Source organism: Peromyscus maniculatus, chromosome 21, assembly GCF_049852395.1.
Source record: "Peromyscus maniculatus bairdii isolate BWxNUB_F1_BW_parent chromosome 21, HU_Pman_BW_mat_3.1, whole genome shotgun sequence".
Classification (NCBI taxonomy): Eukaryota; Metazoa; Chordata; class Mammalia; order Rodentia; family Cricetidae; genus Peromyscus; species Peromyscus maniculatus.
Window position 1 is genome coordinate 26170810 of NC_134872.1, and position 24851 is coordinate 26195660.

General features: G+C 52.2%; 2 protein-coding genes across 9 annotated transcripts in view; one reads left to right on the forward strand and one right to left on the reverse strand.

Moving 5' to 3' along the window:
• Hk1 (hexokinase 1) overlaps positions 1-4441 on the forward strand; it is a 111404-nt gene extending 106963 nt beyond the window's left edge. For all 8 annotated transcript variants that reach the window (XM_042266303.2, XM_076557175.1, XM_015990462.3 and 5 more), the window contains 2 exons: positions 1217-1450; positions 3441-4441. In XM_042266303.2, coding sequence (XP_042122237.1) covers positions 1217-1450; positions 3441-3588 — 382 coding nt within the window. In that variant the 3' untranslated portion in view covers positions 3589-4441. The remainder of the gene's footprint in view (positions 1-1216; positions 1451-3440) is intronic.
• An 8387-nt stretch (positions 4442-12828) lies between these two features.
• Tacr2 (tachykinin receptor 2) lies at positions 12829-24194 on the reverse strand. Its single transcript, XM_042266293.2, has 5 exons — positions 23370-24194; positions 17449-17643; positions 16012-16165; positions 15024-15220; positions 12829-13956 (listed from the first exon to the last, which is right to left on the reverse strand). Exons 1-5 carry the CDS (start codon positions 23759-23761, stop codon positions 13740-13742), a joined length of 1155 nt encoding a protein of 384 aa, XP_042122227.2. The 5' UTR covers positions 23762-24194; the 3' UTR covers positions 12829-13739.
• Between the last annotated feature and the right edge of the window lie 657 nt (positions 24195-24851).

Here is a 24851-nt window from a genome sequence, read left to right on the forward strand (position 1 = left end):
ATCTAATTTTTCAGTGGTCTTAGGTGACCCCCATGAAAGGGGCATTCAACCACCAAGGGAATCTCGATCCACAGGTTGAGAACCACTAGTTTATTTTTTTTATTTTCATGTTTTTTTGGTTTTTCGAGACAGGGTTTCTCTGTGAAGCTTTGTGCCTTTCCTGGAACTCGCTTTGTAGCCTCCAACTCACAGAGATCTGCCTGGCTCTGCCTCCAGAGTGCTGGGATTAAGGGTGTGTGCCACCACCGCCCAGCGAGAACCACTAGTTTAAAGAGCTGAACTAGAGAGATGACTCCTTGGTTAAGAGCATGTACTGCTTTTGCAGAGGACCCAGCACACGAGTCAGGTTGCTCACAGCCACACCTGTCTCTCCAGTTCCAGGGAATCTGGCACCTGTGGCTGCCACAAGCACCTGCAGCTGGTGTACACACCTAGACACACCATTTTAAGCTGAGGGTGGGAGATACAGCTCAGATTTAAGAGGGCTTTCGGCCCTTCTAGAGGTCCATGGTGTGTGATTCTCAGCATGCACAATTAGGCAGGTCACAACTACCTGTAGCTCCAGATCCAAGGGATCCAACACCCTCTTCTGGCCTCTGTGGGCACTAGCAAACCATGGTATACACATAGACACACCTGTGTGGCGATATATTGTGTACTCTAATCAAATTTGCTTGCGGATTAGAGAGACATAGGAACAAGCCACATCTTACCTCTAGGACTCCTCGGCCTGAAAAAGCTTCTAGCTGAAAGGGATGCTTCTTCTGAAAAGCCTTTAGTTTCTGTCTCCTCACACCTTATATACCTTTCTCTACCCAGCCATCACTTCCTGGAATTAAAGGTGTGTGCCACCACTGCCTGGCTCTGTTTTCTCTCCTAGACTGAGTCAATCTAATGTAGTCCAGGGTGGCTTTGAACTCAGAGATCCAGACAGATCTGTGCCTCCCGAGTGCTAGGATTAAAGGTGTGTGCCACCATTGCCAGGCATCTATGTTTAATCTAGTGGCTTGTTCTGTCCTCTTTTTATTTATTATCCAATTTTTATTAGGATACACAATACATCACCACACACAATTTTAATTTAAAAAGCTAACTAGAAGGCGACAAAACACCCATGATGCCATTTACAGACCAGCAGAGTGCTTTGGACCAGTTCTTTGCCCCAAGGGTTCCGGGGGCACGCTCCATTCAACTCCCCGGCTTTTGTCCTCCCCAGTGACCGGTTAGCGCTGCTCCAGGTACGCGCCATCCTTCAGCAGCTGGGTCTGAACAGCACGTGTGACGACAGTATCCTGGTCAAGACCGTGTGCGGGGTCGTGTCCAAGAGGGCCGCTCAGCTCTGCGGCGCTGGCATGGCGGCCGTGGTGGAGAAGATTAGAGAGAACAGAGGACTAGACCATCTGAATGTGACGGTGGGAGTGGACGGGACGCTCTACAAACTTCATCCACAGTGAGTCTGGGCTGCTTCCTGGGGTGGATGGGGAGGGCCTCCTGGCTGGTGAGTTCCTCGAGGGTGACAGGGTGTCAACACAATTCTTCATGGAGATAACGATAGCCTGAGACAGTGAGTAGCCCCAGTGGGAGTTTGGGGAGCCAGGGAAGGGCTTCACGGGGCCAGCTTACACGGGCCTAGTGTGGCCTTCTCCCTGCTTCTCTTGGGCCGTGTGTGTGTGTGTGTGTGTGTGTGTGTGTGTGATGGACACCTACATACATTGGCCTGCTGTGCTTGGTAAGATTACATGCAGAACCAGGGAGGTAACCTGCTGTTATCTAGTTCCCCTGTAGGACAGGAGCAGTCAGTGTAGGCCAGGGCTCTGAGGCAGGAGGAGCATTTTTGTTAGAGCAGTGAACCTGCTCTTGAACCCGCTGTATGTTCCAAAGCTGGGGTCTTAGGAACAGTGACCATGTCTGAACAGGAACCCTCTGTATTAGTCAGGGTTCTACAGAGGAGCAGAAATGATAGAATGACTCTATATTAAAAGTAGGTCTATTGGGGCTGGAGAGATGGCTCAGAGGTTAAGAGCACTGGCTGCTCTTCCAGAGGTCCTGAGTTCAGTTCCCAGTAACCACATGATAGCTCACAACCATCTGCAATGAGATCTGGCGCCCTCTTCTGGCCTGCAGGTGTATATGCAGGCAGGACATTGTATACATAGTAAATAAAAAATGAAAAAAAAAAAAAAAAAAAGGTTTATCAGAGTGGCTTAAAGGCTGTGGGGTATACTAGTCCAGCAATGGCCACCTCCCAACAGAAAGGCCACGAGTCTGCTAGTTATTCATTCCAGGAGGCTGGATGTCTTAGCTGGTCCTCAGCCCACATCGGGATCCAGCGAAGGAACACATCAGTAACTGGATAGAAGAACTTGCCAGTGCGGGCAAACAGGCACAAGGCAGCTTCCTTCCTCCTCCGGGTCCTTTGACGTGGGCTGTCACCGGAAGGTGTGACCCACATTTAGGGTTGGATCATTTCCCCACCCCCACCCCAAATAATCCAATCAAGAAAAAAATCTCACAGGTGTGCCCAGACGCTTGGGTTTTAGTTAATTCTAGATGTAGCCAAGTTGACAACCAAGATCAACAACCATCACTTGAGAGCATCCTAGCTAAACCAGGCTACAGTCTGACCCCACGCCCTCAAGGCACTGCCCGCTTACCTTGTGCCGGTGGGGTGTCCAGTGGGGATGTGGCTCAGTTGGCAGAGTGCTGGCCTAGCATGCGAGAAACCCTGGATTCTGTTCCCAGTACAACATAAAGAGGCAGCTGCGGGATTTGCGGCTGCCCTGGACTGCCCCACCCCATGGACTCCAGCTCCTGTATCGAGTATGGACACCTGCTTGGCAAGCGTCACTGCTCAGAGCCTTAGCCTGACTCTATCTATCATGTTTAGCCCACAATGCTAGCCCCTGGAGTCACTTCCTATGGGCTGCTCTCTCCCGCTGTAGGTACTGGGTGCCGACTCTGGAGAGGAGCTCGGAGCCCTGGGCCCCACGTGCCCAAGCTTCAGAAACCCTCTTACTTGGTTTTTCAGGTCCCCTCGGACCACCAAGATCTGGGGTGGGGCCGGGTTAGGAGTTGCTGAGTCTGAGATCTGTATGTATCCATCCCTCCCCGTGGAGGACCCTGGTAACACACCTGACCGCTAAGCCTGCGTCTCTCCAACCCCCCTCTCGTCCATACTTGTTTTTTTGTTACAGGATTTTTTTGGTTGTATATTTTTGAGACAGTTTCATGGAGCTCAGGCTGGCCTAAACCTTCATATATATGTGAGGGTGACCTTGAATTTATGATCTTCCTCGCCTCCACCTTAACCACTGCTGGCAATCAGATTCCCGGCCTGGGCCCCCTGAATGCTAGACAGGCGCTCCACCGACGGAGTGACGCGGGTTGGCAGCCCACCCACAGCTGACCGCCTCCCCCCTATCTTTCCTCTTTCTTTTCAGCTTCTCCAGAGTCATGCACCAAACCGTGAAGGAACTGTCACCGAAGTGCACCGTGTCCTTCCTCCTGTCCGAAGACGGCAGCGGCAAAGGGGCCGCCCTTATCACGGCCGTGGGCGTGCGGCTCAGAGGGGACGCTACGAACGCCTAAGAGCCAAGGGCCCTCCCAGCCCCCCCCTGCCCGCCCGCCACCCTTCCAGCACTCCTCTCTAGAAACCGATGACCGACCTGCATTCCACCCAGCAAGCCTTGCTGGGAGACCCAGCACCGGAGCCCACGACGACAACGACAACGACAAACGACGACGCAGCAGAGGGAGGAAGGGGGCCGCAGTAACGGAGCATAACGTAGACGACCAACACGGAGTGCGTGCTGTTGATGACGTCTTGCCCTCCCGGACCCCTCAACCCCACCCCCACCCCGCCACTCTGCATGATTCAAGTTCGACCTGGCCATGCTTTGCCCATGCGTGAATGTCACGGCACCACAAGTCAGCGGCAGACGTCCAGCCGGGGGAAAAAAAGTCTCCCTCTCTTGGACCCACCTTCTGGGCCTTCCAAGCCCCGTCCTTGGAGTCACCTCTCCCCTCCCCCTCCCCCTGTGAAGTGTATTATCACCAGCAGACACTGCCGGACTCCTGCCCGCAGGGGCGTGGCCTGAGGGGCGTGGCCTGAAGGGCGAGTGTGGACGGACGGGACGCTGCTGTCTCCTTCCCCTCCCAGCACCCGCTGCAGCCTGCCATCCCGTCTGGGGGTATCGATGCCACTGAACTGTGTGTCCGTGGAACCAGTCCTCGCCACGTTATGACAGTCTTGCATTTTGTTTGTCTGGTGGTGGTGGTGGTGGTGGTGGTGGTGGTGGTGTAGGTGGGCAGTCCTGTGGGGAAAACATCTTGTCTCCATCTTGATAGAAGGAACCAACCCACAAAACAACGCCATCACTGGAATCTCCCATCGCTTTAGTGAGCCTTGTTGTACGACTAGTAAACTTTGTACTGATTCAAAGGCCCAGAGTGGTGTTTCCTGTCGGGGAGGGGATCTTGGGCTGTGGTGACAGTCAGACTGGGGTCTTAGGGACCCCTGGGTTGTGGAGAAAGTTTAAAAGCGGCCCAGGTGTGCCTGTAGTCCCAGCACTTGGGAGGCGGAGGCAGGAGTTCAAGGCCCTTCTCAGCCAGTTTCAGGCCAGCCTGTCCTACATGACATCTCAAAGGAATCACTAAAAAAGTCTCCAGCCCTGGGAGTTAGTTCAGACAAGGGCTTCCGTACTTCAAAATGTCACTGAAGAAGTAGTCTCCGGCCTGATCTCCTAGTACCTGCCCTGTGGTCCCCACACCCTAAGCCCCAACCTCACAGACTGGAGGAAAAAAGTGTCTGTCCTCTTGTTGGGGACAGTGAACTTGACATTCCGGGGCTGACTGGATTTAGTGAGGAAGTCAGTGCAGCCTTTTGTAACAAGGGTGTTGGGTAACTGTCTGGGGGTTTTCAAGGTCAGTCCCTTAGACAGACAAAGAATTGGATGTCCAGAAAGATAGAAGAACAAGCCATGGAGAAGAAACAGTCACTTTGAGAGAGGAGGGTCCCTAAGACTGGGAGTTCTCTCAACTGACTCTGACTTGGCTGTTCCATGGCGCTTCAGGGCCCTCCCTTCTCCCTATGGGTTCTGTTTAGATACCCACCCCCATGCCTTCCCCTGGCAATGCTTTCATCTCAGGGAGCCTGCCTCTGCTTCCCCTGCCTCCCTATGTTCCTCCAAGCCCCATTCAGTTCCCTCTTCTCAGGGACTGACAGATGCCTAGGAGGGGGCAGAGTTTAGGGGAAGTTGGTCTGTGAGAGAGTGTGTGTGGGGGGGTACATTCCATGAGGCAGAATTCTGGGGCTGGTCCAGGGGAGCTGCAGCAAAATTCCAGTGAGCAATGCATTCATGTGCCGGACCCCAAGGGGCTAAAGGGGTGAAGAGACATCAGAGGCCATTACAGTCAGATGAATACAGCCCAGCCTAGGGTGACCGCTCCCACTTGGTGACAATCGGTTAAAACCAAATCCACTTGGGGATAGTGAAGAGAACAGACAGGATCCGACTCATCTGAGACTCGGGGCCCCCAGTGGCTCACAGGAGTTGAATGTGCTTTTGGAGAGGTTCTTATGAGGTGGGGACTGTGTGAAGTGCCACCTCTTGGCCCTGGTGTGATGGATCCAGAGTCCATGCCAGGTACCTTAGCTTCCATAGGCATAGACAAAATGACAGAAGGGCGCTCCCGACTACAATTCCCCTTCGGCGTCCCGGCCATCTCGGTCATTGAGTCTAACTCCTTGCTAAGGAACCCCACTGGTTGTGGCGTGGGTCCTGTTGATTGGGTGAGAATGCCCAGGTCAATTCCCTTTCAGCAACACAGTGAAAATTGAGGCTGAGTGGGCAGGCCCAGAGCAGGGGCCCTGGTAAGTACATCCTTGAGTGTTGAAAGGAATGATTACCCTCAGGTTCCAATGTTAGGGGGCCTGAGGGATAGTTTTTGGGGCCTCACTGATGGGATAAAGAGGCCTGGCTAGTTCTGAAAATCTAGGAATCCATCCCTCCAGGCCGTGTAGTAAAGACCGTGTAGACATTGGCAGGCCTGTTCAGATTGGTCAGGATTTCCAGTGAAACTACCTTAAATCTTGCTTTATTTATTTGTGTTGTTTTGTTTGAGACAGGTCTCACCATATAGCTCTGTCTGTCTGGCCTGAAACCTACTATATAGACCAGGATGGCCTTGAACTCACAGAGATCCATCTGACTCTGCCTCCCAAGTGGGATTAAAGGCATGTGCTACCACATTTGGCTCTCCCTAATTCTTTTTTGAGATATTTAAGCTCTGCTAATGGACAAGCTCTGTGAATCTACTTGGGTCCTAAATCTCCCACCCTTTCCTGCAAGGGAAACATCTTTAGAGCCCCTGGGGGTGGTTGGGGGGCCTGAGATGCGACTCAGCATATGGTGGGCAGGGTTCTGGGGAAGCCAAATCAGAACCCCAGACAGTCAAAGTACAGGACCTAGCTGACAATTGTAAGCCAATTCTGAGTGGTTGCAAAGGTATAAGAAGAGCTGAACATAAGGGACCTTAGACCATTCTCTCCTGCAGAACTGGTTCAGCTGAAAATATTATACGCCAGGCATAATGGCGCACACCTTTAAGTCTAGCACTCAGGAGGCAGAGGCAGGTGGATCTCTGCAAGTTTGAGGTCGGTCTGGTCTACAGAGTGAGTTCCAGGAAAGCTGGGGAGACATAGTGAGACCCTATCTCTAAAGAAACCAGAAGGAAGGAAAGAAAGAAAGAAAAGAAAAAAGAAAGAAAAAAAGAAAGAAAAGGGAGGGAGGGAAGAAGGAAGGAAAGAGGAAGGAAGGAAAGAAGGAAGGAAGGAGAGACCCTATCTTTAAAAAACCAGAGGCCGGGTGGTGGTGGTGGTGGTGGTGGTGGTGGTGGTGGTGGTGGTGGCACACACCTTTAATCCCAGCACTTGGGAGGCAGAGGTGGGCGAATCTCTGAGTCTGAGGCCAGCCTGGGCTACAGAGTGAGTTCCAGAAAAGGTGCAAAGCTATACAGAGAAACCCTGTCTTGAAAACAAGAACAAAAACAAAAACAAAAAAACAGAAACAAAACACACACACACACACAACAGTATTATAATTAGAGTCCTCTAAGGTGACTTTTTTTTTTTTAATCACCCAAGGGATAGTACTTCCTGATAAAGAAAATCAGGGTTTGAGTGTCTAAGGGTCCAAGTCTGCCCAGCGTTTGGGAAGACAGCTGAGTGGCAATTTTGGAAGAATTGTGGAGTCAGTCCCATCTGCAATGAGACGGAATCGGGAAGAATGAGAAGTCTTGGGTCAGGGTAGCCCTGCTCTCCCTCACTCCACCTGGATGAGTAGACAGCATCTGTCTTCAGGGTCAGTGTTGTCTGGTCCGTCCAGGGGAGAAGCCAGGCTCAGCAGTCAGATCACAACCCTGCATGACTCAGTGCCCTGTCATCTCCTGGTTTCTTCCTTTAGTGCTCCACGACATTTAATGCCATCCAGTCCTTGAAAACACTCTATTTTGCCCCAAGAGCTACTTTCTAGGTAAGCTGTGAATGTTCCAAGAGGCACCAGAAGCTCCATGTATGGAGTTCACTGAGCAGGCGGCTCCCCTGAAGCCTTGCATGATTCTGTAACCCACGGTCACTCCCTCAAGTCCAGACAGCTCGAGACAGAAGCAGAAAGGAGGTAGGTGGCTCAGGGGTAGGTCCAGCCCATTAGCCCAGAGGGCACAGGAGCCAAGATTTCTTTGCTTCGTTCTGGGACCCATCCACCCACTAATTGGGAAATCCAAATCATTTGCAGAGACCCCAGAGAAACCATTAGAACGACATACTTTCTAATTCCAAGCGGGAAGAACCAGGGCAATAGCTCAGTCACCTAAATGGCCTTCATGGAATCTTTGCTTTCCCAGACCTCTACAAGCCAGGCCAGCTAGCCTGCTATGAGCCATAGCCAACAGGCAGGGTTGGTCCCCCCTCACAGACTTGCCTCTGCTGTCCATCACATCTCCTTCTAGTCCCCGGATGAACAGGCTGTAAGCCTTTTGGAGAGACAAAGCCTGACATACCCAGGATCTATCCTTGAGTCTTGTTTCACTCAAATGAAACAGGTTCATGGGGCAGTAAGGTTTCAGACACTGGCTGGGACCTGCGTTCAATGCCACCTACCCATTGTTCAACGACTGTCACAAGCCGCAATAATATGAAGTAGGATTTCAGCTGATTATGACGAAGCCCAGGGCCTTTCCAGAGGTGGGTCACGCCAAGGCTTAAGGAGTCTCGGGGACAGTTGCTCTTGAATATTAGCCGTTTTCCTACGGTGACATTTCTTGTGTGCTATCACAGCTTTTTCATTCAATTCCTTTTCTAAGAACAGTGGGTTGATCAATTATTGGGCACCCTTTCCCCTCTACTAAAGGAATGTTTAGATAACCTTCTGTGCTGATAGCAGTACGCAGCCAGAACCCCAATTTCCAACCTCCCTGTAATTATCATCCTTTTTTTTTTTTTTTTTGGTTTTTCGAGACAGGGTTCCTCTGTGTAGCTTTGCGCCTCTCCTGGGACTCACTTGGTAGTCCAGGCTGGCCTCGAACTCACAGAGATCCACCTGGCTCTGCCTCCGGAGTGCTGGGATTAAAGGCGTGCGCCACCACCGCCCGGCTAATTAACATCCTTAATTACATCCTGCCAGAACCATTCTCCGGGATGGAAGTATCTTATCTGAGAAACTTCCCAGACTTTCTAAGAACAGACCATCTGTCAGAGAAAACTAAGATTTACACTGGCAAATAATTGCCCAGGCCAGGCGGATGTGCTAATTAAGTTTAACTTTCTCCTTTCCCAAGTCTTATCTCTAGTTCCAGATCTCCCTTTAACTATTACCAGATGCATCTAGCTGTACACAGGTTGCCTAGCGACCGAGCATGGGTTTTCCCCCCACCCTGCAGAAAACCGCAGATAGCTTGGACAGATAAGGAGCCACAGGAAAAAAGGCAGTTTTATTTTCTCCCATTGACCTAGTGACTTATAGATTCTTTTTTTTTTTTTTTTTCCAGAGCTGAGGACTGAACCAGGGCTCTACCACTGAGCTAAATCCCCAACCCATGACTTATAGATTCTTTACATTTTCAACTAACCACCTTTAAGAATGTAGTTGAGCACATAAAATCCCTCTTCTTAGATATTAACTGAATTTAGCCTTTAGTTAATTCATTTCCCCATTAGTCACTTCCCTTTTGGGTTGCTAATGATAACTAACAATTACTGCCCCTCTATGTGATTCTTATCACCCCTCCATTTGACCCTGGAAGCCTGGCTTTGCACTGCCAAGGGATTACTGCTTGTAAGTGTCTATATACCGGGGACTCCCAGGGCATAGCGGGGGTGGAGAAGAATAAAATCCATGGACTAAGAGATCGGTGTACTTAAATTCTTTTCCCGAAAATAATTCTCGCCATTCGTAGCCTCTCTTCTGGGCCCCTGGGAAGAAGATTATTAAGGCTGGTCCTTAATATTCCAGAAACAACAAGAAAAAAACAAAACAAAAAATACCAGGCTATTCGTGGCTATCTTCCTTAGTACAACTCACCTACAACCACAAGGCCAAGGGCTCTGCAACAAATAGACCCCGTAGCTGCCACACCCACCTGTCTGTCTGTCTGTCTCTCTCTTTCTCTTTCTCTCTCTCTCTCTCTCTCTCTCTCTCTCTCTCAGATTTATGTATATGCATGCCCTGTCTGCATGTATGCCCGCAGGCCAGAAGAGGGCATCAGATTCCATTCTAGATGGTTGTGAGCCACCATGTGGTTGCTGGGAATTGAACGTGGATCCTCTGGAAGACAAGTCAGTGCTCTTAACCGCTGAGCCATCTCTCCAGCCTGCCACACCCACCTCTTAAGCATAGCAAGCAAGAACCCAGAAGGAGAACCATATCAAGAACTCGGGATCCCTCGAGTCTAACCCCTTCTTGTTCCCGTGCCCCTGCAGGAGTGGGTGGTTTTTGCAACACTATGTGCCCCTCTTCTGAGGGAGCCCTTGAAAGACTGCCTTTATTGACAACACTTGGCAGAAACCGAGAATGCTCTTAGGAAACACAGGGGCCTGTCAACAGCCTACCTATCCAGTCTCACCCAGCAGGAAATCATCCATTGATGACTTAGAGCTGTGGAGACTTTGGATTTGGTTCACGTACCCTGAATTAAGTACCTGTAATCTACAGAAGAAAATGGAATCAAAAGTAGGGGGCCCAGAATGCGATGGGAGCAGAAACAAAAGCAGGTGGCTAGCCGGGAAGGAACAGAGAAAAAGCAGACCTAAGATGCCGGGAGGAAAGAGCAGGCTTTCAGACCCGGTGGCGCCCCTCATTTCCAGCCTCCCACCCGAGCAGCCTGAGCTGCTTTGCCTCCAGCTGTTGTCAGTAGCAGATTGGGTCTGTGTTGCTGCAAATTTCCAGTAGTGAAGGTGGAACCAGGGCCTCCTGCATGCGCCGCTGAGTCCTACATCTAGCCCCACACCACTGTTCGTACCCTGTTCCTTCTGTCTTAGTTACTGTTCTATGACTGTGAAGAGACACCATGACCAATAGGAGAAAGCATTTGACTGAAGGCTTGCTTACAGTTTCCGAGGGTTGGTCCATGAGCATCATGGGAGGGAGCTGGCTGCAGGCAGGCGGGGCGCTGGAGCAGTAGCTGAGAGCTTTACATTTTGATACAAAGACAGAAGGTAGGAGGTGAGAAGGAAAGAGAAGAGGAAGGGAGAGGGGGATGAGACTGCCCCCACCCGTGAGCTTTTGAAACATCAAAGCCCACCCCCAGTGACACACCTCCTCCAGCAAGGCCACGCCTCCTAATCCTTCTTAAATAGTCCACCAACTGGGAGCCCAACACTCAAAGGCCTGAGCCTATGAGGGCCATTCTTAGTCAAACGACCACACTCCCTCATTGACTTGAGGACCTCCAGAGGCCAACACACAAGACAGCCCGGGCTGAGGAAGGGGCTCTGTGTGGAGGAGGCATCTCCCCGGCCACAGCAGCAGTAACTATGTGGGTTCCGGACAAACAGCCAAAGCCCCTCAGGCGTACCAGGACCCAACAAAGCTTTCCTACCTGGAGACAACCCCCCCCCAAGCCTACCAGGAGCCATGTCTGAATTTTAAGGCTATCCCACCTTGAACTCAAAGTTTGGTAGACTTCAGGGTTTGCCTACATGGCCAAGACGCTTAAGCTTCCATCCCCTATCCAGACAATCCTCAGGTGCCTACCCTTAGCTAATCACAACTCATGGGCCAAAGGGCCAGGTGTGGGCAGAGGCGTGACTTTCCCCGTGGACCTTTCTCAAGTGTACTGAGCGGGAAGATGAGCAATTCCCTAGGGCTGCTTTGATTTCCCTACCTTCCCGAGCTCCTTTGAGTCTAACCCCTTTCCACTGTGCTGATCCCCTTCCCATCCCCCACACACCCCAAGCAGCCTTACCTCCCTCTCCGCAATCTCTAGGCAGTGATGAGGCATACCCTCCGCTCTAGCACATGACCATCGGGGCAGTCCAAAGAGACAGGGTGGTTGCTGGGTCCTGCCCCCCCCACACCAGACTTAATGACCCAGTCTGTGGGACCTTAGCTCCTGCCTCGCCCTTTTACCCAGCAATGCCCTTCAAGTCTTCTCTGATGTCCCAGTCATGACCAAAGGTCTAAGTGACATCAGAGCCCTTTATTGGGAATACTAGCAGAGCCAACATCCGGCACAGGGGTCTCTGGGAGAGCTCAGACGACGTTAAACTTCGAATAGATGTTTACAGCTTATTTGGTTTTTGGAGGGCACTGGGTAGGCTGTGAATGAGTCACCACCAAGCAGGGAGATGTACAGCCCTGGAGTGGCCTGGGCCGGGTCTGATGCATTCTCAGAACTGGGACAGTCAGTGTTCTCTGCCTGATAGCTCCTTGCTGTAGAAGCGAGGGTGGGAGCCGTGTTCCGACGTGGAGGTGGCTTTTGTGTCTTCACGTCTGCTGCAGTGTGAAGAATCGTGTTGCTATTTATTGAGCGCTAATCTAAGTGTGGCCCTGCCGGTTTGTAAGCATCACTTCATGGAGCCTCACAGCAATCCTGCCGTCAAGCAGAGGGACAGAGGGACGTACCCCGAGCATCTCAGCTGAGGTTCCCATGGACTATTAACCACCGTCGACTCTGGCCTGTATTTGAGTCGCTAAATCCTAAGGCAGAGAAGCCCTGGACCCACTCACAGCCAAATGGGGAACTTCCTCCTTTGTGTCTTGTCTTTGGCAAAGAGTCGGTGTCATGGTTGTTGAAGCCATGGACCAGAGTCAGCACAAGACATCCCAAGCCCAAGTTCTCAGCACACAGGAGATTTATTTGCCCCAGAGGGACAAAGGGCAGGGAATAAGAGACAAAGACAGGAGATAGAGGATGAAGGAGAAGGGAAAGAGAATAAGGGAGAGGGGGCAGGGGTGTTTGTCCCCGAGGGACGAAGGACTGCCTCTGGATACAGAGGAGACAGATGTGGCCCATAGGCAAATGGTAGTTTATAAAGGTAAAGGGGGAAGCCCCTGTGTTAGGATGAGATGTTTAATTTTGATTGGGCATGTCAATTAGGTGAGCCAAAGGGGGCTTTTGGTGGCTGGACTTCAATACTTTGATAGCTGGACCTTGGTAGTCGGCCTCAGGAGGAGGAAGTGGTCATTAAGGGACTGGACCTTGGTGGCTAGCTTTAGGAATGTGATCTAACGGTTTGTAGCAAGGTAGAGGGAATGGGGGCGGGGCAAGGCCTGCCAGAGCCGTGTTTGCCATGCCAGGGCCTGCCAGAGCCCCTTCAGCTGTGCCCCGCTCTGTCGGGCTTATCGAGCACTTATAAGCATTTTCAGGAACATTTTAGAACCTGGAGCTTCCATATATAAATTTGGATTTCAAGCTTTATTTGAAAACTCTGACAATAGTGGTCCAGAGTGAAGCAGCTAAGTTTCTGTTTGGGGGCTTGTCCTCTTCAGGCTGCCATAGTCCCCACCTTCCCCTGTGACCCTAACACCGGATGCTCCCCCCCCCCCCGCCCCTTTTCTTTTTTTCAAGACAGGGTTTCTCTGTGTAGACCTGGCTGGCTTCGAACTCACTCTGTAGACCAGGCTGGCCTTGAACTCACAGAGATCCGCCTGCCTCTGCCTCCCGAGTGCTGGGATTAAAGGCGTGCGCCACCACCGCCTGGCAAGGGTGCCCTTTTTGTTCTCTTTAACATGCGTGTGTGCAAGCACACTTGTTCATGCATGTGTGTGCACATGTACACATACACACTTGGGGAGGTCAGAGGACAACTTTCGGGAGTTGGCTCTTTCCTTTCACGTGGGTTCAAGGAGTTGAACTCAGATTGCCAGGCTTGGCAGCCAGTGCCTCTACTGAGCCATCTCGTGTTCCCTTCGGCTGCCTCTTCTCGAGACAACTGCAGTTATCTTCGATGGGATCCAGTTTTCCCATCCCTCTCTATACTCCAGGGAGACATTTCACTTTGCGGCTCCTAGATTGGCCAATGCTGGCTCCCAGTCTTCCTGGCTCCCTCCTCGGTCCCTGGAGTACTTGTGAGCCCTGAGCTCTTTGTGTTAGCATTGCCCGTGGGGCTCCAGGCATCACCTTGCTTTTCTATGGGTGTGTTGAAGAATGGAGTGTGGGACAAGCTATTACGTTAGGGATTTTCTACCAGCTGCTTCTCAAAAGGGGATAAGCCTGGCCCTGTAGCAGACAGGCTCAAGTCTTCAGGGTACAGCAGGCTCCCCATCCTGGGGACTCCCAACCTGCCCATTGGTAGCCTCAGAGTGGGTCATGTCCGCAGTCATGAACAGAGTCTCTTTGGTGTGGCACCTGTTGACTCTCCTGGAGAGGGATGCAGTGTGAGTCAGCTCCAGTCTGTCTTCCTCAGTTGGCGTCACCCAGGGGCAGCACCGGAAAGCAAGCCTGAACCCAGAGCGAAACCTGAGGGGCGCGGAGAGTCACTTTAAGCAAGGGAGGTCGGGGTGCAGGAGCTATCTGCCATGTGGCTGCTCTACGCCCCAGGAGACGAGCTCCCTGGCAGGGGTGCCTCCCTCTGAAGAGACCACCACCAACTCAGGGCTGCTGAGACGGACACGTGAGTGGATTTAGTCTTTCGGAACAGCCAGAAACACGGCAGACAGGCACTTCCGAGGCAGGGGCCGGAAGGATAGCACCAAGCTCCAAGGCCTTTGAAAGGAAGAAAGGAAAGGATGGAGGGAGAGAGAGGGAGGGAGGGAAGGAGAAGGGAGGAGAGAGAGAAACCACAGTATATTACAAAGAAACCACGTGACTTGACTGGCTTCTAGCAGGGAATTCAAAGAGGAATCTGAAAGAGAGAGAGAGAGAGAGAGAGAGAGAGAGAGAGAGAGAGAGAGAGAGAGAATTGCGCTCTGGCCATGTGTGTGGAGTAGGGGCGCCCCCCCAACCCCCACCCCCTGGCACCCAGGAGCTGCTTCAAAAGAAAACTGGCACATTGGAGCTACCAAGTATGGGTACATTTGCTCAGAAAAATAAACAGCTGTCACTCAAGCCTGGGTGTTGGCCGCTAGTGCCAGCTACTCCAGAGACTAAGGAAGGAGGAGGGGAAGCTCAAGGGAAGGCCGAGGCTAGCCTAGGCAGCTGGGCCTGTCTCAAAATGAGCAGAACGAAGCCTTGGGTATTGGAGAAAAAAAAAAAAAAACCAAAACCCAAAACACCCTTCCCCAGGGTGACACTGACTGTCCAATGTAGCTGAGGATGACTTTGAACTCGGATCCTTCTGCCTCTATCTCCAGAGTGCTGGGATTGCCAGCGCGCACCACCATGCCCGGGTTATGGAGTGCTGGAGATCACACCCGGAGTCTCCTGCCTGCCAGGCAAGCCCCTCGTCAACTATAACCCTCACAGGCAGCATCCCTCGGTGGGGTGAGGGGCAGCTCTCGGCTCCGGCAGGAGCTAGAGTGGAGGTTCCCTCACCCTGCAGGAGAGGCCCCGTCGTGGGTCAAGGGCAGAGCCAGGGTGGGACTGACCTGTGGTTGAGACAGCAGTAAATGATGGGGTTGTACATGGTGGAGCTCATGGCCAGCCAGAAGAGTGCCAGGTAGACCTGCTGGATGAACTTGTGGTAGTAGATGTCCCTTTGGAAGCTGCCCAGGATGAAGTAGAGGTGGTAAGGCAGCCAGCAGATGGCAAAGGTCAGCACCACCAGCACCATGGCCTTCACAAACTGGGCAGGGAGAGGCTCCGGTCAGTCCTTGGCCCCTGAGTCCCACGTCTTCACCCTCCTGGCCCCAGTGCGGGGCACCCTTCACCCCAGCGTGGAGAACCTTCTACAGTCAGACCCCCCTCTTCCTCTCTGGCCTCCATCCCCTGGAACATGTATTTGCCACATGCTCCAGAGCCCACCGCCTCAGGCGTTGCTCACACTGCCGTCCTTCCATTGAAATCCTCATGTCTAGCAGCCCGGTTCTGTGGCCCACTCACTCTCCCAGGATGCTTTCCCAGGGAGCACCTCTCCATCCTGTCCCCTCTTAGGAAGTCAAAGTTCTGGGACCCAGGCCACCCTTCCCCGGGGATCTTTGCCTAATTTAAGCCCTTCTATCTACGTAGGCAGTGATGTTCCAACCTGGTACCCCATCCTCTCTGCCTAGAGGGCCAGGTTCCTGAACCCTTCCCGGCACCTCACATGCCCCGCATCTGCAGGCACACTCCCGCATTGCCCAGCACCCCTGAGGACAAGAAGGCAAGTTGCAAACCGAGCCCAACTTCCCAGTCGAAGGGACCCCTGGGTGTTGTCCTAAGAGCCTCCCTGCTTGCTATGGTGAGAACTTTTAGAACATGAAGAAGTCGGTCTCTCGCATTGGTCTCCAGATGGCAGAGGTCTGTCGTTCCTCTGCGGCTTTTCTGAGATGCTGAGTGACCCCGATTGTGTGCTCTCCAGTGCCCCCTAGTGGGCAGGCTTCGGAGCCCCCGGGTGGCTCCCGGAGCAGGCCCCGCCCTCTCCGCCTCCGCTCTCACCTTCTTCTTGGCCTGCAGATGGCGCAGGTTGGCGCCGTGAGCCTGCTGTCTGGGGACCGCGCGTTTCCACAGCGTGAGGCCGATGACACTGTAAGCCATGAACATCACCACGAGGGGCAGGAAGTAGATGAGGACAAACACCACCAGATGATACCTGGAGGGAGGAGCCATGGACCTGGGTGGGCAGCAGGCAGCCAGGTCCACCCAAGCTTAAGGTCCGTGAACCCCATGGACCCCACACCTTGAAGCCCCCACCCTGGGGTTCGATTTAAAGAAAAATTAAGGCAACAAAAGGTCACCGGCATCAGCCCCAGTTCTTCCGTGTTACAGAAAAGGCTAAAAGGGAAAAGCTAATGAAATTTTATGTTTGTTTAACATACAAAATATAACACCGGGGGCCGCCGGTGAGACGGCTCTGCGGGAATCCGGGCTTGCTGCCAAGCCTGGTGACCTGAGCTGGAGCTCTCTGACTTGGCTAGTCCAGCGGGCCTTGCTTTAGATCACCAGCCTCGCCTCCACCTCCTGAGCACCACCTCCCGAGTACCGAAATGACAGGTAGGCTGCCATGGCTACCTGGCATTGGCCTCCCACGGATTACACACACACATCCACACACAGACACCAGCGTATGTGTGATATGCAGAGCTACACGGTCCATCTGCAGACGCACATGGTCCATGTTCATCCTTAGTGAGGTGGCAGAGAGGCTGTCTAAATTAAATAAATAAATACAATATTAATAGTATTTGCTCCATAACATTAAGAGAATTCAAAGTATCAGTAGATACAAAGGGCTTATGACAGGCCTGGTACTTGGCATTGCTTTTAGTATAGATGGTCCCCAACTTAATGTTTTGATTCAATGACTTTGACTGTCTGGTGATGGAAATGAAGCATGCATCCAGCAGAAGCCACACCGTAAATTCTTACCTTTCTGTTGGCTTTTCTATCAAGAAGCTAGGCAGTGGCAGTGAGCGTCACCCCCGAGCTAGCCACCAGGTCACCATTATGAGGGCATTACCCACACTTAACAATGGGTATTTTCTACCTACAACTTTACTGTTAATTTTTGCTGTCTAAAATAGGACCTCGTGTAGCCCAGGCTTGCCTTGAGCGTGCTGGGTAGCTGAGGATGGCCTTGAATTTACGATCCTTCTGCCTCTACCTTCAAGTGCTGGCATCACAGGTGTGTACCACCACTCCCGGCTTGTGTGGTCCTGGGGATTGAACGGAGGTTTTCCTGGCTCAGCGGTCTACCACTGAGCCACACCCCCAACCCCTGGCTATCAGCTGAGGAGCCTCAGTACAAACCTGCACTCATATGATCCCATATGTACCTGCAGAGTCGTGTGCATATCCCCAGGCACACGCCACACACAGACACGAGCCAACATACAAACACATGTCCCCCCCCTTCATCCCTGGTGTGGGGCTTACAGAAGGAGCATCTTGCCTCCGTTGTCATTGGGCCAGGCCACCACACACTTGGTGGCTCCCTGGTCCACAGTGATGGTGGAGTAGAAGCACTGTGGGGAGGCGAGAGCCAGCGCTACCAGCCAGATGCCGGCGATAACCGCCTTGGTGCTGGGGGCCGAGAGCCGAGGCTGGAAGGGGTGGACAATGGCCATGTACCTACAAGCAGATCACAACATCAGCAGACATTCCCCCCGCCCTTACATTGTCACCCAGGCTCATCCATGCCTTCCAGCTCCTCCTGTCCACACAGCTGCCCTGTGTGCAGAGGCTGGAATCCCACCCAATCTGCAGAGGTGGTGGGTGGTGGTGGTGATGACTGTCTCCAACCATAGCACACTAGTACCCCAGAATCTAGCCCAGGTACCCATTCCATTGCCTCCCTCTGGGTGTGGACAGGCCCTTGGACAGCCACACTGTGCTCCAACCTGGGGCAGGATACAGTCCTACATTAGCCAGAAGCTCGGCCTGACTCAAGCGTCTGCACTCTTGTCCCCAAGCCAGCCTCCCATCACCCTCATGGTACAACCATTTCCCAGACAAAGACCCAACCAAGGATGCCCTTTGGAACTTTTGAGATATATCTGACACACACAGGGTCCCGTTCAGTAACCACTCACCATATGTGCTACACAGAACACAGACGATGTGACTGAGAACGCGCAAATTTATTTTATTTTTCTTTGAGACAAAGTCTCATGTAGCCCAGGCTGGCCTTGAACTTGCTATGAAGCCGAGGATGACCTTGAACTCCTGATCCTCTTGAGTGGAGGGAATTACAGACACGTATTGCCATGCTTGGTTTATGCAGTGTTGGGGGTAGAATCCAGGGCTTCAAGCTGCTGGGCACGCGCTCTACCTACTGAACCCCTTATGTGGACCTGTGCAGGCACAAGCTGAATCCTGCAGGAGCGACTCTTTCCAGCAGTTCTCAACCTGTGGGTCACGACCTCCACAGGGGTCACATATCAGATATCCTGCATATCAGATATTTACATTGCAACCCATAACACTGGCGAAATTACAGTTGTGAGGTAGCAATGAAAATAATTTTATGGTTGTGTGTGTGTGTTGGGGGGGGTCACCACAACATGAGGAACTGTATTACAGGGTCACAGCATTAGAAAGGTTGAGAACCACTGCTGTAGATTCTGCACATGGCCAATGCTCGGGTCACTCCCCTCCCACAGCTTTCCCTGTGTCTTAGCTGTTTGTTTTCGCTTTTTTAACCCGACACAAGTTAAAGTCATTCGAAAAAGAAGGAACCTCGTTTGAAATGCCCCCATCCGATTGCCCCGTGAGCGAGCCTGTGGGGCGTTTTCTGATTCATCTTTGATGCTGGAGGGCCAAGCTCACGGTGGGCGGTGTCATCCATGGTCAGGCAGTTGCGTGTTGGATAAGAAAGCAGGCTGAGCAAGGCACGGGAAGCAAGCCAGTAAGCAGTGCTTCTCTGTGGCTTCTGCTCCGGTTCCTGCCACCGGGTACCTGCTCTGACTTTCTCTCAGTGGTGAATGGTTACGTGGAAGCATTTTCTTTCCTTCCCAAGTTGCTTTTGGTTATGATTTTTTAAAGGTTTATTTATTTATTATGTATATAGTGTTCTGCCTACATATATGCCTGCATGCCAGAAGAGGGCACCAGATCTCATTACAGATGGTTGTGAGCCACCATGTGGGTGCTGGGAACTGAACTCAGGACCTCTGGAAGAGCAGCCGGTGATCTTAACCTCGGAGCCATCTCTCCAGCTGTTGGTCATGATTCGTTATCACAGCAATGGAAACCTTAACGAAGATGCCCTGGAACAGGCTGTATGGCTCTCTGTGGGGCTTTCCTTCCCTCCCCTTCTGGGGCTCCTCCTTCCTCCCGGTACTCACTGACGTCATAGACCACCTTTTTGATGACGTCGTCTAGAACAGGCTCAGGGGCGTCTCTCTGGAGGGTGCTATAGGGACTTGAGCTGCTGTTGAGCCCTGTGCCTGGTGAAGTGCGGTGGCCTTGACAGTGAGCGCTGTCTCCCTTTCTCACATCAGAAGACGGAGCCACACTGACTGTGAATCCTGGGTGGCCCCAGCTGTCTGTCCTGGATTGCCCTGCTTGCTGTACTTCAGGATCCACATAGCCACTGGAGGAACATCCCGGACTGAGTGGGGGCTCAAGCTTCATCAGCCTAGGGCCCCACTGAGGAAGGCTCACTGCTTGCTTCTCCAAGGCCAAAGGACCCGAAGGCACCGTCCTCCAAAGATGAAATCCCATCCTCCCAATATACATTCTAACCTAGGGCTTGGTTCCCTCTCAGCAGAGGACAGGGTAGGACTAGACTGGCCACTCTAGGTGCATAAGCCTGTGAACCCTACAATGAAGTACACAGAGCCTTCATTAGGATAAGATTAATTTGTTTATTTGTTTCTTTTTGAGACACTGTCTTTCTATGTAACCCTGGCTGGCCTCCAACTCACAGAGATTTGCTTGCTTCTGCCTCAGATCAAGGACATAGACCACCCACCATACCCAGCTGTTCATTTGACTTTTGAGACAGGGTCTCATGTAGCCCAGGCTGGCCTCAAACTCTCCATGTAGCTGAGGATGACCTTGAATTTCCAATTCTTCTGCCTCCACCTTCCAAGTGCTAAGCCATGCACCACCTTGCCAAGCTGAAATATTTACATCCATGCAGGTAGTTGTACAGGTATGTACAGTGTATGGATGCCAGAGACCAGCCTTGGGTGTTGTTCCTCAAGACACCATCTACTTTGATTTTTGAGACAAGGTCTCTTGTTGGTCTGGAACTCACTGGCTTGGCTAGGCTGACTGGGGTAGTCTGAATGTCATTGGCTCCCATCAGCTCACAGGGAGTGGCACTATTGGGAGGTGTGGCTTTGTTAGAGTAGGCGTGGTCTTGTTGGAGGAAGTGTGTCACTGTGGAAGTAGGCTTTGAGGTCTCATATATGCTCAAGCCACACCTAGTATCTCCGGTCACTTCCTGTTGCCTTTGGATTAAGATGTAGACTCCTCAGCTCCTTCTCTAGCACCACGTCTACGTGCAAGCTGCCATCCTCCCAGCCACCATGCTCCCCGCCATGATGATAATGGACTAAAGCCTCTGAAACTGTCAGCCTGCCACCTCAATTAAATGCTTTCCTTCTAAGAGTTGCCTCTTCACAGCAATGGACACCTTAACTAAGACACTGACCGTCCGGGAAGCACTGGGAATCCTCTCATCTCTAACGTCTCCTGCTCTGGGATCACAAGTGTATGCTAGCATGGGTGGAATTCAGGTGTCCATGCTTACACTACAGGCTTTTCACTGTCAGAGCTGCCTCTGCCTCCTGAGTGCTGGGATTGAAGGCGTGCGCCACCACTGCTGCGCTAGAATAAGCATCTACTATGAGGGCCAAGGGCAGGGACTCAAGTTCCATTAGCAGAGGGGCAGGTCTGGGAGTTTAGAATCAGGCTGATCTGGGTTCAAATCCTGTCTCTGCTGCTTCCTGACAACAAGCTCTTGAACAAGGAGAGCCTTAGCTCTCTGGACTTCCATTTCCAGGGCTATGAAAATGGGTCATTCTTGCACCTGGTTGTCCTATGGAGGAAGGGGCACATGTGCGCAGGAGTGAGGATGTATTCCTTGTTCTAAATTCATCAGAGATGGCTTTGGTCATGGGCAATGCCTGGCTCTTCCTCTCTAGGATGAACCTGAGCTTTGACACAAGGCTGGGACCGTAGAATGTGGCACTGGATTGTATGTTTCCCTTGTTTGCCGAACACCAGAGCATCCTGGGTGTTAAGACTGTGCCCCGAAGCCGGGTGGTGGTGGCGCACGCCTTTAATCCCAGCACTCGGGAGGCAGAGCCAGGTGGATCTCTGTGAGTTCGAGGCCAGCCTGGTCTACAGAGCAAGATCCAGGAAAGGCGCAAAGCTACACAGAGAAACCCTGTCTCAAAAAAAAAAAAAAAAAGACTGTGCCCCGAGAACATCGCCACCTTATCAACTGCTTGGAATGTTTGTCTCTAGAATTCTCCAGGCTGCCCTGATCTCCTACTCATCTCTGCTCAGATCCCAACCTCTCAATGAGACCCATCCCATGCCCATTTAAGCCTGTAGCCTGGTGCTTCTCAACCTGTGGGTCTCGACTCCTTTGGCAAACCTCTGTCTCCAAAAATACTTACATTACAATTCATAACAGTAGCAAAATTATAGTTAGGACGCAGCAATGAAAATAATTTTATGGCTGGGGGTCACCACAACAGGAGGAACTGTATTAAAACCACCGAGTGCAGTCTGTCCCTCCCTAACACATCGTGGTGCCTGGAGATCCCCCTCTAGCTAATATTTGTTCACAACACTCATGATCTCAAAGTACAACTTAACAATTTATTGATTTGTGTGTTTAGGCTTTAAATTCTTACCCTAGCAGGAACATTTACGTGGGTTTTCCCCACCTAAAGCCCAGAATAATACGCACACAGCAGACACTGAGTATATATTTGTTGAGTGAAAAGGGGGAGAAAGGGGCCCTTGAGGTGGCTCGGCAGGTAAAGGTGCTTGCTGTGAAGTCTGAGGACCCGAGTTCGATCCCCAGAACCCACGAAAGGTAGAAGGAAAGAACTGAGTTCTGCAAGTTGTCCTCTGACTTTCCCAGGTGTATTGTGACAAGTGTGCACGCGCACACACACACAACAAACAAACAAACAAAGAAATGTGATTAAAGAAGTGGAGAAAGGAATAGTGAGTCTCAGCTGCTGCCAGCCTGCTCAGAGCCCCTCCTGATCAGTCATCAACCCCCTGCCTGTCTCCCAGGCTCCCGGTCTCCCACCTAGCTTTCTGTGGTCCAACCTCACTCTGAAGTGGAGGCCCTGAGACCAGGTGCTAAAGTTGTTTCCTCCCAATGGTGGAGGTTCCCCAACACTTAGAACTGTGCCCGACAGAGAGGAAGCACCCCAAATTTGCCTCATAACCAAAAAGAAATGCTTAGGGGACATTCAGACATACCCAGAGAGGAGGAAGGGATGTTCGGTGGGCACCAGCCCAAGTGGAAAGACTTCCCCTGTGCCCACTGCCCAGAGGGCTGTGTTCCAGGTCCCTGGCTCTGCCCTGACTCGCCAGCTGACCTTAAGTAACCCTACTTCTCCTGATTGCCGAGTTTCCTTGGGTATAAAGTTAGAAGCTGGGCCTACATGAATGGTGTTCCCATTTTGTGTGTGTGTATGTGTGTCTACAGCTCAGCGGTGAGAGGCCATGGGTGAAGGGTGCTGGGGAAGTTGGGGAGGGGTGGGGGATGAGGGAAGAAGGGGGACTCACATCTATGTAACCATTGCAATCCAAGGGGCTCATGGCTCCGTCTCCGGCTCCCCTGTACTTCCTGGGTCTTCCCTCATCCCATCCCATTAGCTGTCAGTCAGACTCCTGCTCCCCCAGACATTTCAGTCCCCTTTTATCCCCGCCCTGCCTGCCCCAGAAGGTCTCAATGCTACTTCTTCCACCCCACCCTAGGCCCACTCCTCAAAGGTTGGTACCCTTCCGTACACACACTAGCAGCATCCAAAAAAAAAAAAAAAAAAAAAAAAGAAAGAAAAGAAAAACATTGTTCTAATTAGAGGTAGCATTCTAACTTCATGCAACATTCAGCTTTTTTTCCTAAATACAAAAGCAACATGAACAATTTCTTTGAATAAAGTCAGCAAGATAAGGAGACTTGCACTTTAAAAAAGCCACCGAGAACATCTTCCTTTCCAGCCTTGAGCAGCCTCCTAGGGTGAAGTCTGGTCTCAACTCTCTTCCCTTTGGTTCCCCTTGTCTACCTGCTATGAGCCAACACCAGGTCTAGGAGGCGATTCCCTGAGATCGCCCCTGACGAGACAGCCACCCCCTCCCCCGACGCCCACTCTTGCCTGTCAGCAGCGATGGCCGTCATGGAGTAGATGCTGACGAACATGGCTGTGATGGGAAAGAGGTTCTGGAAATAGCAGAAGGCTCGGCCAAAGTACCAGATGTTGTGGCTGGCATAGACAAAGTTGAAGGTGGCGTTGAAGGCTGCCATGCAGAGGTCTGCCAGGGCCAGGTTGATGATGAAATAGTTGGTGACCGTGCGCATTCTCTCGTGGGCCAGGATGATCCAGACGACTGTGGCGTTGCCTGTTACAGCCACCAGCACCAGGGCCAGGTAGGCTGTGGCCCACAGGGCCAGCTGCCAGGCAGGCATGGAGAAGGCCGTGACTCCTGTGGTGTTGCTCTCGAGGCCAGACAAGATGTTGGTGTCGGTGACGACGGCCCGGGCCCCCATGGCGGATTCTGGGCCTGGAACACAGGGTCTTCTGGCCCTGCGGTTCTTTCTGGAATTGCTACAGAAGAGAAATCCTCTTGGGGTGTGTAGATGATACACAGGGGTGAGGACAATTCAAACGCAGACACGTGTAGCCAGAGGGCCACGCCTACAGTTCAAATGAGCTAGGCTGAGCAGGAAACAGGCTGTCAGCCAGACTGTCCAACCACCGCATGGAGACGGAGAACTCAAACTCCGATCTCAGAGCAGGAGGCATCCCCATAGCACGTCGGTTCGGCTCCTGCGCGCGCCAGAGTCAGAATGAGAGTCAGAGAGAGGACGTGGCCAGCCGTGGGCATTCAGGGAGTTGGTGACAAGCCAGAACTTGAATTCACCTCTCTCTTAATGCTTTTCGGGGTACATTCCAGATGAGAGGTGTGCACAGTGTGGCGAGTCTGTGGGTCCTACGAGGCCAGTGTGCAGCCCGCTGGCCTCCAGGCTTTGTCGTGCAGGCTCCCAAGGCTGCCAGCCCTCAGCCGCTGCTCCCAGCTCCTCCCTGCAGGGCCTTGGCAGAGGTGCTGCGGGCTCCCGCCCTCATCCCCTCCCCCCCAGCTTGGATGGCTGGGCTTTGTCTCTTGAAAGATTTAGGACCTGCTCGGAAGAAGGGAGAGCCTTCGGGAAGCAGGGAAGCCAGGCACAGCCTGGGTAGGGGTGGCACAGAGGGTACAAACCTCAGTGTTTACATTCTGCCAGGTGGGAGCTGCTGGAGCACACTGGCATTTGCATTTGGGAATGAGATCGAGTCCAGGCTGGCTTGGGAACCCCAGGAAGTCTTAGTGTTCAGAAATACCCAGCGGGTATGAGGGTGAGTTTGATGGGGTGTCTGTCAAGTGGTGAGGGCTGGGCCCCGGGCCTCTGGCTCTGCTCCTGACTTGTTGACTGACCAGGCAATCCTGATCATTCCTCATCTCCAGCCTCAGTTTTCTTAGATGCAAAATTAGAGATTGAGGGGGCTGGAGAGATGGCTCAGCGGTTAAGGGCACTAACTGCTCTTTCAGAAAACCGGGGTTCAATTCCCAGCACCCACATGGCAACTCCCAACTGTCTGTAA